Here is a 12283-nt window from a genome sequence, read left to right as displayed (position 1 = left end):
TGTTTTAATAACTGGACATTATTTAGATGCTTTGACATGCAGCGAGTATTATGGATTTGGGTAATTTTATGTTACTGTTGAATGTCAGCAAATGATAATGCAACGCTTCTTCAAAATTAAACTTATGTATAACTGCTTTTAAACAGTTTTGATGTTCTACAAATTCAACTAACTTTTGGCTCTTGTGAACTAAATATACAATATGCAGCAGCAGAGTCAGTGGTTGCTTTTGAAACTGACTTCAACAGGACAGAGATGGAAGAGATCATGATAAGAAATAACAAATAAAGATAAATAGCTTTATTTTTATATATAAATAGTATTTTTTGCTTCTTAATGAGCCTCAGAGTGGGTTATGGTTGTCACTTCAAGCTGGAGTTTCTACCCTATCTACCGCATTTTTCTGAAACGTGCTATCCCATCATATTTTTACAGTAGTTTCCTTGATGATGATAGCTGAACTTTAGGGTATTGGAAATCCATCAGAAGAAGCATTTGTTCTCTTGACTGATCTCATCATAGTCCAAGATCACCATTGCAGAGCAACTTTTCATAAGTGTGTAACTGTTGGAGTTTTGCAAGTAATCACATATAGGTATTACGGAGATTTCAGCATATGGTTGCATTAAAAATTTATTCTATTCTTTTCCAAATATGAAAGGTTTAAAGGTAATCTAGAATAGAATTAAGAGAAAACTATATACTTTTTTATCTAATACAGATTAAAATTAAATACATCTGAAAGCTTTTCCTCATTCTTTCCCCATGTGTTTCTTCTGCAAAGAGGTAAAAATTAGTTATTTATCAATTAAGGAAACCTTGAGAACTACTACCTTGAATGAGGGAAAGAACATTTTGCATAAAATTCTTAGAAATGATTGAAACTAGAAGGAGTAAGAATAACTATAAAGTTACTTATTATTAAAGGTAATAATGTTTTACTTGATGCTGTTTGAATGTGATTTTAAAAAAGAGTATTGGGCTTTGCAAAATACATTTTGGATACAGAAATTCAGTTCCTAACATCTCTAAATTTTGCTGTTTAGGTATGTGTGAGGAAGTATGTTTTAAAACTCTTACAAACTGTGATATGTATGCTCCAAATGCTACTTTCAGCCCCTGCCTTGTACCTTCATAAATGAAGTCATAATTGAACCTTGATTTCTTAGAAGTCTTGGGGTTTATGTGTATTTCTACATACTACTTTTTTTTAAAGCTCTCTTTCACATTGTCGTCACTTCCAACGTTGATGTGAAAAATGCATTGACCTTCAGTGGGCCTCTGGAAGACATGTTTGGATACACAGTCCAGCAGTATGAAAATGAGGAAGGGAAATGGTAAGATTTTTCTTTTTTTTTCATATGAACACTCCACATTATCAGGTATTCAGTCGCTTAGGTGCTATACTTCTGTTTCTAAGCAAGGGTCAGATTCTGTCAGTTGTATTTCTTAAACTGAAGCACAGTCCTGAGGAAGCCTGGAAAGATTGGGAGAGTGAAAAATCCAAATTTATACCTATCTTTATCTCCTCAAAGACATAAATGATTTCACAAAATGGGTAAATTCCATCCCTGACAGAGCTGAGAAAGTTTTGTGTTGTGCCTGAGCCCGGTTTTTCCATTCACCAAATAAAATATTTGTCTTTTCCTTCTGTTAATGTATTGTTAATGAAATTGTTCCTGATTTGCCTAAATAATCTGTATTATGTATTTTTTTCTAAAGTTTTCTGTCAGAGGTTGTCCAAACTGGCTTTTTTAACTGGTGGGAAGATTTCCCTGTCAAAATATTTATTCGTACAGTACTCCCTCTGCTTTCCCTTTTGGGGTCTAATTATGTCTTACAATCAGTAATATATTTGCATTTGGGACTTGAAACCTCTATCTTAAGCTTTCTTTTCCTTCCTGTTGTTCTCACAAATCAAGGTTGCATTTTGGCATGTTTACTCATAACATCACTTCTTGGTCTTTTGATAAACACCTGCTTATGCCTTTCCCCAATTAAAGCAAACATCACAAGTTAACAACTAGTCTGGAAGACTGAAATAGCAATTGCATGGTAAGAGGTCCAGGAATCCTGAGGTCTCCATCATTCTGTGCAGATTGCTCTGGTTTTCCCATTAATTTGACATTCTGGATAAAGCCAGGGACTCCTGCAGGGAGCCAGGAACAAGAGGCACAAGGCTGTGTGACAGCCAGGTCAGACTGTTCTGCCGTTCACGAGCAATCTGCACGGCCTGAATCCAAGAGCGTACACCACTGCAACACAGCGTTCACCATTAGCCATAGGGAATGTTCACAGAAATGAAATTGCAGAACCTGCTTTTGAATATGCTAGTTCTTGCTTGCTGACATTGTGGGATGTTTAAATATGTATTTGCATGAGGGTCATGAGAGAATAATAATAATGACCTTCTTTGAGCTAATTCAGACCTTCAGGAAATGGAATCTGTTCTAGGAGCTGGGATTTTGCAAAGTAAGCTGTATTGTTGTAAGCTGTCCTGAAACCTTTCAAAAGCAAACAATAGTATGTGCTGGAGATGGTGAGTCTACCAGTAGCTGAAGGAAAACAGTGAGATAAACTAGTTTACTAAATCTGCACCCCTCTGAAATTAAACTCCAGAGCTGCTGTAAATTGTCAAGCTTTCAGGACAGCAGTCTCTCGAGCAGGAAATCTTGTAGGTTGATAGTTAAAAATAGATGTACAAAGCAGCCTTGTGGTGCTTTTTCAACTGCTATAATGCCACCTGGATAGCACAGATAGAGCTTTTCAGCAACAGATGGTCTGTGTACCTCACTGTGGTTGTTTCTCAGTAAAACTGGGATCCCCTAAAAAAAAATCCCTTGTGCAAAAAGACAAAATAGTCATCAGACCACTTACCTCTGTTCACAGGACTCCTTTTTTTCTGAGAAAGAACAGCACAGGGACATGATCCTGAGGAGCTTTGATCACTTCCCATGGGTTGTCAGGCGCACTCAGCTGCTCTGCATTTTAAAAATTTGAAATTGCTTTTAATAACAATTTTTCATTGATGAGAGAGAAAATGATGTATTTTACACATTATTTAAGACTGAATTCTTCTTCTAAGTCCTTGTTTGTCTCTACTTCGGCATTTGGTGTCTGAGCATTGAAAACAGGTTTTCTTCTACTGTATTTTAAAGATCAAGGACATATTAAATGAAACAGGCATTTTCTTCTGTATTACTTCTAATACTTGTCATTCACACAACAATATTGCTTTTATTTTCCACTGCAATTTTTTAATGGCATTCTATTCTGTAACTTGGTATGTAGGCACTTTTCCTTTCTGTGTCCTTATTTTGTTTGTATCTGAACTAGCATAATAGATACTTCTCTTGTTTACATCCTGTACTGTAGTACAGAGCTTGCTGCAGCTGTACTCCCTCCATAAGTTTTATTTGCTGCCTTTTGTGACTTGTAAGAAAGAAGAAATTTAAAGTACCTTATTTCATTTGCAGGGTACTTATTGGTTCACCATTAGTTGGCCAACCTGAGAAAAGAACAGGCGATGTATACAAATGCCCTGTAGGAAGGGAAAGCCAATCAGCGTGCATGAAACTGAACTTACCAGGTATGAACAGAAGTAAAGCTGTGTCACATGGAGGAATAATAAAGTCAGATCTTAGGAGATTTTTAGCTAGTGCATATGCATTAAAATTGTTTCTATGGATAAAATTTGCTTATGACTCCAGGCTAAATGTGAAGGAAGTTGTGTTTATAACATTGACAGTAATTTTGCTTTAAGGCCTCTCACTGTCCTATGGAAAACACACCCATGATATTAGAATGAACATGTGGTTGTGTTGTCAAAACTTTATTATGACTGGCATTAATTGACTGTGGTTGACAATCCTGGCCATGAAGCCAGAAAGGCCTTGGAGCATCATTTCATGGATTACCCTTTCCAAAGCTCTCTGAAGCCAAAAAGAGTCTTCATAATGTTATCAGTAAGCTTTTGATGAAAATGTAACTAGGCTGACGACTCTTAACATAGGTAAATATCTATAATTTTCTTGCTCATGTTAAGAGATGCATGATGTAGACTGAAAGAGAATTTCTGCTAATGCGACTTTCACTAAATACACCTGTCGTGATGTTTTTTTATCTGCCTTATTCCTTTGAAAACCTAAATGTCAGTAATGTAACATAAGAGTAGCAAATATAAAAGCTCTTAAGTCATTCATAACAGGGCAAGGCAAAAAAGTAATGCGTTCTTTTTCTAATTAACAAAACTGTATGCGTAGTAATATCTTGTTTTCATTGTGCTGTTATTTTTACTTTTTTTCTATTTTGCGGTTCAAGAAAACTATTTGAGACAGCAACCCAGACAAATTTTCTGGGATAAAAGCCAGTCTCAGAATTTTTTCTTGATTGTTGCAATTGAAGAAGGAGGAGGAAGGGTGCTAAAATATTTGATGAAACTAGTGTCAGTCTGGGTTTTATTTTAGAAGCTGGAAGCTCCATACTTGGGGATATATACTTTAACATTTTGTTTTCGTGTTCCCAAATACTTAACATTTTGATCTATTTATAGCTGCTACTTCAGTTCCTAACGTTGTGGAAGTAAAAGAAAACATGACTCTTGGAACAACCTTAGTGACTAACCCAAAAGGAGGGTTTCTGGTAAGAAAGGACTTTTTGCCAATTTTAAAAGTCTGTTTTTTCCTTGGGTATCATAACAAAAGCATTTCACCCTTTTTCATTTTTAAAGGCATGTGGACCACTTTATGCTTATAAATGTGGACGTTTGCATTACACAACTGGAGTCTGCTCTAATGTCAGCTCCACTTTTGAAACCGTTGAGGCCATTGCTCCGTCTGTGCAAGGTATGCATGCCACAGAAATTCTGTTGTGTGTCTGAAAATAAAAAGTGCCAAACAAGACAAATGTATACACATAGGCATACCAAAAAAATGAACTGCTTAACTTAGCTACCAGCATTACCAAGTTAAGTAAATGTTTTCATTGTCCGTATATAACCTAAATTCTTGCTACTTTTGGAATTTATCTCAGTATAAACAATCATTACAGCGCTATGTAACATCCAAACACAATTGCTAAAAATAGTTGCTTATGTTTTTAACTTATGGCCAAAAGCCTCTTTTTAAATAATGACGGCATGTTGAGACCTAATGCAAACCCAACTTAGTAATATAGATAAAAATCTGAAAGACCTGGTTCTTTGGAAAAATTGAAGAGGAACAGATTGATAATGAAGAAGGTAGTGGTCACTGGTAAATACTCCAGTTATGTCATCTACTCCCATTCTTACTTTTCTCATGCAATAAAGTGTCTACCTGATAAAAGGCACACCAGCCGCTTAAAATACAATGCAAAAGTTGAAGACTGTTAGTTGTCATCAAACATGTCTGTTCAGCCCCACTGCAGAAGGATATGCATTTGTTAGTAATCACAAAAGTAACTGAAGCTGTGAGATAGGTTTGATCCTTGTTAGTGTCTGTTCTTACATAGCAATTTGTGTTGCAGAGTGTAAAACCCAGTTGGACATCGTCATAGTCCTCGATGGGTCCAACAGCATTTATCCATGGGAGAGTGTGACAGAATTTCTAAACAGCCTCCTGAAAAACATGGATATAGGACCTCAGCAAACACAGGTAACATAGTAGATATTTTATGTCTTTTTTAATTTGAAAGTTAAAAAAGGAAATGGGATGAGAGTGTCATCTGTAGACCTCTTGATTTCCGAGAATTTATGGCAATGTCATACTAAAGCAAAATAGCTGAAACCACAACTAAGTCAGTGTCTGCCATCGAGTAGCAATGTCAGGCAGACTGTCCCTCCCACCACTGTGCAGGCAGTCTGGAGAAACCAACTTTCTAACCTAGAGGCAAAAGTTAAGTGTATTAAGTGAGGCTGTTTGAACATTGTCCTTTCCCACTTCCTTCCTCTCCACAACCACTTCTTGTCTTCTTTTGTGCTTCATAGCACAAAGGTCATTTCTGCTCCTCCAAGGCACACATGCGTGGTTTGGAAAGCCTTTGACTGTAAGCTTTTTGAAGCAGGTTTCTCTGTGGAGTGTTGGGCATACAGCTTTTAAAGCTTGAAATCATAATTAACGAGTGGCTGTTAAGCTGCATGTTATTAATGGCAGAAGCTGCATTTATATAATAAGTGGAGAGGGCCAAATTCCCAGCTGCTATAAATCAGTGCAGTTTCATCAGAATTAATGGAGCTATGACCAATCACCCCAGCTGAGGATCTGGCATATGTCTTACAGGCTGCTGAACAGAGTATGTAAATATAAGTTCTGGAAGAACTCTGGTAAGAGGAAAGCATGGACTCTGGGATGCATTTTAGCACAGAAAGCTAACAGCAAGAGAAGAAACTCTGTCTTCATTTCATGTCTCTCTTTTGCATCTCCAGGACCATGTATAATATTCAATATGATGCAGGCCAATGCTTAGCAGTTTTGCAACTTCAGGTTAGCTTCTGACATTCAGCTCCTGCCTTCACAAAGGAGACTGCAAGAAGGTGTAAAGGATACCTCTGTCTGCAGAGAGAATCCCCATCATTTTCCATGTTAATTGGAGTTTTCAAGTTACCACCCAGGTCCTCTGTGGGCTGTACTGAACACCGGCTGATAAAATAACTTACGAACTGTCAACTTTACAGTTGTGTCCTGTTATTTTAAACACACTGTTCTTCCAGATATCATGAGGAAGAAGGAAAAACACTTTGTCAAATTTAATAGAAAGGAAAAAAAATTCTTCCTGGTCCCTTAAACTGATAATTACTGAAACATGTGCCATCTTAAAATACTTAAACCTGAACTTCCCAGTGTAGGGCAATGACTGCATGGAAATCATCACTGCCTTCTGCCCAAAGGGCTTCATAGGAGTAGTACACAGGGCAGTCGGCTCTACTGCACCCTCACCTCTGTTCCTCACCCAGAAATTCCTACATTTTTACATTGCCACACCTCTGTTATGTTCCTTTTTGGAATCATGCCTCGTCTGTGTGGCTCAGCTCATACTCAAAAGACTGGCCTGCACTTCAGGAGCCTGCCATCTCCGCGTGAGAAATCCATTGTACCCACAGTTTAGCATAGCTACCCCTCCTCTCACACGTACACTTACACACTTGAGAATGTCAGCTTTGGCATCTGATTGCTACAGAGCAGAAACATTTGAGAGGGTGATAAGAATGAGATAAGGAGGAGAGACGCTGAAAAATTGGAAATGGAAGGCAAAGGCTGGGTGGAATTTTCGTGGTCCCTCTTACCTTCCTCCTTTCCAGAACATGTCTCATCTCTTGCCTCTCCTCTGAGCACCCCTGCTTGGGAACCCTGGCACATCCAAAGTTAGTAATGAGTTTATACTCTCTCTTCCAGCCACACTGTCTTCTTTCTCAGAAAAAGTGTTTAACTGACTATACAATGGGGAAGAGGAGAAACAACAGAGCAGGCTTATTTATCCCCACTCCTCTGGGAGCACAGAATAGAAGCACAGGAACAATAGTCTACTCTCTGTCTGTTTAAATTGATTTTTCCATTTTCAGTTTTTATTGTGGAGCTTGTAGAAGTCAGTGGAGCTTCACTGCTCAAGATTGTTTTGCATGGGAAAGGAATGAGGTGATTACAGAATAACTCCTTAGCAGCTTGGGTGTGACTTGTTCAAAACAGTGTTTTGATTAGAAGCTTGTGCAATGTGGGGTTTTTTTCTGTTTAGCCCCTCCATGAACATTGATCATTATATTTGTGACCAGTCAGGAAATTTCTCAGTGTCTCATGTTTGGCAGATTTGAAAACAAAAGCCCGAAGGTTCAGATGCAAAAAGCCAAAGTTTGCAGTGCATTTTTTTTTTCAGAAGTATTTCCTTCCCTTCCTCTTTTCCTTCTCCAGATGATCCACAACACCATACTGATGGTTAAGCTGCATATCTTGACCTTTGGTATAAAGGAACTAAAGGGAAAGTGGTGCTAGAAAAGTGGAAAAAGAAAGGAGGAATTATGTGAAACAAAATGGTACGAGTAGGAACAGAATATTTCTCCTGGCCTTTTTCCACTAACTGCAAAGTGAGACAGTTCTTTTCCTCTTTTTTAACTTTTGTGGAGATAATTGTCTTTTTAATGAGGGTGTGGCTTTTTTTAATCCTTTGCATATGAGCAACTTTTTGTGGATTTCTCTCAAAAGAGAAGGCAGAATGCTTTGATATAAGTTCAGTTGCATCTTCTAAGCTGTGTTGGAATGACCTTGAGAAATTTTCAGACAGGTTTTATTTTCCCATTAAGATATGACATGGGTAGTTATAGATGTTTGACCTGTATCTTATTATGTCTCCAAACAGACTGTATCAGTAGAATAATAAGTCATACCATGTCATATCTTATGATTATTTTTTTCTTCAGAAGACCAGAAGTGTATTAAAGAGGCATTACACAGATTCAGGATGAAGAAAGATCTTTGCAATAGTTTACAATTCTTGAAGCTACCAGAAAAACAGTGCTTGCTATGCTTTTACCCTTTGCCAAGGTACAATTTTCATGAAGCAAACAAAATATGGGAGAATTAATTCAAAATTTTCATTTATTCAGATATCTTTACAAATCTCTCCTTATGATAAAAGCTATTATCCATTAGTGCTTCCAAGACATTTCTGCTTTTTTTGACATTAAATATAAGTACATCCAAAAATATTTCTGATTTTCCTCCACATCCCAGTGTTGAAAATCCTAGCATATGATTTAATGTACTAAATGGTTTTCCTTTCATTCTGTTATTTTTGTTGCTGTTGGTTTTTGTCAAATTGATTACCTTAATAATTTATTGGGAAGCCAGAATGTACTTTCTGAATAAGGGGCTGTATTCACTTATAGGACGACAATAAATCATATTCCTCAGAACTGTTTTGTCCTGAAGTAGAACAGTCCTTCAATTGCCTGTTCTCTTGTACAACACTTTTTACAGGAACTGGAGACAATTAAAGAATTATTCCCTTGTGTATTGTAAAAGCCATGGAATGCTAGGGAAGGGAACACAAACTTAGGAATTACAAAGATGTTCAATAGATTATGGTCAGTAATGCTGGGAAAAATAATAGGTTCTCTGGAGTAGAGCACAGTTATGTCCTTGTGTATAGTACTATTGAATTTTCCAGATTTAAATTAAACAAGCAAATCAAAACATATGATCCCTGTAAGCATCATTCTTAGGGTCTTGCTGAAGTCCCATAAAAGCGCATTTGCATCATGTAGATGTGTCACTTGTAGTTTCCCATGAGATTAAAAGGCTGCTCAAACCTTCATTGCTATCTAATAGAATGTAATTCTAATTTTATGAGGTGAAGTTTATTCTGTGATCCTGTAGAAGCCTGGAACATGTAGCCTGGTAGTATTTCTGTCAGTTCTGGGAGGCTTTTTGTTACCTTTTATTGAGGAATGGCTCATCTTTGATGCCATGGAATATGTAGAACATGATGATCAGTGTTTGGAAAGCTGGTGCTAAGGAAGGGTCTCACATAACAATTGTATCCCATAAGATAACCACATGCCCCCTTTCCTTCCTGATTTGCAAGCTGTGCAACACAGTGCAGTTTTCAGACTCAGATGTTCTTCCCATTCACTTCCTGAGAAGGAAATGCTCAAAATGTTTACTTGCTGTGATCTTGGACATTTCCTTTCAAATAGGAAATGATACAACTCAGTGTCAGCCTGTAATCTTTTTTTAGGAAAACGACAACACCAACACAGGTCTCTAAAATCATGAAAGACTGACTGGCAGATACTTTTCACACTGGCGGCAATCAATAATTGATTTAATCCTTGGTATCAATGAAATCCTCGAAGCTGCAGATAAGTAGTCCATGAATCCTCACGGATGGGTTCCCTGGCATACATTAGTCTGTGGCTACACTTGCACATGGTAATGGAATTCTTAAGGCACTCCTCCTGCTCCAAAATATCAAACACAATGAAAACCTCTTGTTTATCACCAGTTAATAGCAGTCTTTTTATAAGACTAACAGCATGCTATTCAGACTGTGGTGTATATCACTAGATGCGTGCCACAAAATAGTTGCCTTGGAGGAAACAGGTTAAAAATTTCATCTTCAGCTTGGAGTTTAGTCAGTGCCACATGATTGCCCTGAGTGGTGATACAGAGTGTGCCCTGGCCAGTTCTGTAAACACTATACAGGGTTAATCAGGTGCTGCTTTCGAGAACATGCAGCCTCTGGATGCTCTTAGCTGCAGGTGGAAGAGGGCATACCTCCAAGAGACAATTTAAATATCTTAAAGCAAGCGACTTGTCGTAACTTTGAGCTTACATCAGTTCTCGCAGATTTGATTGTATTTTCAAAAACGATATGGAAATTGAATGGGATAGATTTTGCTACCACATGCCATTATAATTATAATCCCATAATCATAGGTAACTAGCATTTCATAATGACCATGTTGTTCATGTTTAATATGTAATATTTATCCAACTCTAACCCTTCTACTACAAGCAAAGAAATATTGTGCAGAATCTGAGAGGCTATGAAAGTACCTGAAAAACCACTATAAAGCAATTGCAAAGTACATACTAACCCACTTCTAAAATAATATGATGGCAAAAGCATCCCAGAGGTCTTATTGATCTTCAGTACCTAAATGCTAGAGTGCTTTTAATAATAGATGAGTGAGACATAAATGCCACGTAATACTGCATTATCCTAAATAACACCTATAAATTGCCATGTGTAACATAAAATTGAAATATGCTAATGGAACATTGTGTGGATTTTTCCCAGTAAGAGCTGTCAGGAACTTGCCAAAACATTAAAACTGACAGAGACGAATGAGAGAAATTAATTAATATTTAAGAATATTGCTTGTCTTTTTATTTCATGCTTGATTTTGCAGTAGGTTCCCTCAGGCATTCTGTGGTTTGGTTCCAATCCCATGTGTCGATCTTTCACACAAAGACATGTCCTGCTAAGTTCATCTGGAGTCTTTACATTACCCTCCCCCATTTCAGAAGCCACTATTTTATTCATGTTTTCTCCTCTGATACTTGTCAGGTGATACTTTGAGTTCCATCTTGCTGGGAGAATGTCCATATCATGGATGTCCCTGCTGTCTTCATTAAGATAAGAATAATTGGGTCTTCCTGTTTCTTTGCTAGGTTTAGGGTAAATAAACTTTCAGATGTAGGAATGTTATGTTTGAATGGAATGAAGAGAGTTGTTAGTGAGCCACAACCTCATATGCTATAATAAAACAATTTTGAGAAGTTTTAATTGGTGGTTGGGACATTGATCTGCCTCAACCTAGAGGGGAGCAGAGCTGCCGTACAGATTCCCACAAGCCTGGAAGACCTAGGAGTTGAGCTTGCTTTTGGCTTTATTCTGTTTTTCAGTAAATGCAATTTAGAAACTTCAGAATGTTTCATGAGACTGTCATCTAGCCAGTCTTGCTCAAACACATGTAGGTGTGCCACAGTGAGGGAGACACACAGAGTTCTGTTCTTTTCCTGGCTGTAGGTATAGACAGGTGTTTATTCCACTGCAGAAGACAGAGATGTTTTCTTTAAGGATAGTTGATTTTTAACATGAACTGTGTGTTTCAGGTTGGAATTGTTCAGTACGGACAGATTGTAGTCCATGAATTTTTTCTGAATACATACTCGACAACAGAAGATGTGATGGCTGCAGCCAAAAGAATACACCAGCGAGGTGGGACACAAACTATGACAGCCTTGGGAATAGACACGGCCAGGTATGCCCACAAGATTTGTCATGCATGTGGGAGAAACAAACATACAGCTATGGTGGTGATTCTTATTTTAGACATTAAAAATATGAAGTGGTTAACATCTGATTCCATTTTAGCTAAGTGAGCCTAATTTAGGAGGACTCTATTCAGCATCTAGAGCAACTTTGAAAGGCAGTTGTCTTCTGAATGCAGGAATTAGGAAAAGAGAATAGACATGGAGGAAAGTTGTTGTCCTGAGCAAAGAGCTGAAAATCTTTCATGTCCACACAGACCAGGTAGGAACTGTGTTTGTAGAGACATGAAGGTAATACAGGTTTTCAGAGAAAAAAGGACAAAGTAGAACTTTTATATCCTATGTCTTTGAAATTTATGGATCATTGGGAGATTAAAGATCAGTTATAGCAATAGAATTATTTAGAAATGCTTCTTTTATAAGAAAAATGAAATCTGACTTTTATAGAGCAGACAGTAAATGCAAAATCTCTGAGATAGTTTCAAACTGTACAATGCTATCTTGGTATTTTTTCTTTGCTGGTTTTTTTCCATCAT

At 37.4% G+C, this 12283-nt stretch overlaps 1 protein-coding gene across 1 annotated transcript in view; it reads left to right on the top strand.

Moving 5' to 3' along the window:
- ITGA1 (integrin, alpha 1) overlaps positions 1-12283 on the top strand; it is a 44082-nt gene that overhangs the window by 594 nt on the left and 31205 nt on the right. The window contains exons 2-7 of the mRNA XM_009071849.1: positions 1217-1337; positions 3477-3589; positions 4553-4641; positions 4730-4844; positions 5506-5633; positions 11589-11737. Coding sequence (XP_009070097.1) covers positions 1217-1337; positions 3477-3589; positions 4553-4641; positions 4730-4844; positions 5506-5633; positions 11589-11737 — 715 coding nt within the window. The remainder of the gene's footprint in view (positions 1-1216; positions 1338-3476; positions 3590-4552; positions 4642-4729; positions 4845-5505; positions 5634-11588; positions 11738-12283) is intronic.

Source organism: Acanthisitta chloris, unplaced genomic scaffold (assembly GCF_000695815.1).
Source record: "Acanthisitta chloris isolate BGI_N310 unplaced genomic scaffold, ASM69581v1 scaffold21823, whole genome shotgun sequence".
In the NCBI taxonomy this organism is placed as follows: Eukaryota; Metazoa; Chordata; class Aves; order Passeriformes; family Acanthisittidae; genus Acanthisitta; species Acanthisitta chloris.
The sequence above is the reverse complement of the archived record's forward strand: the minus strand, read 5'-3'. Positions and strand labels throughout refer to the sequence as shown.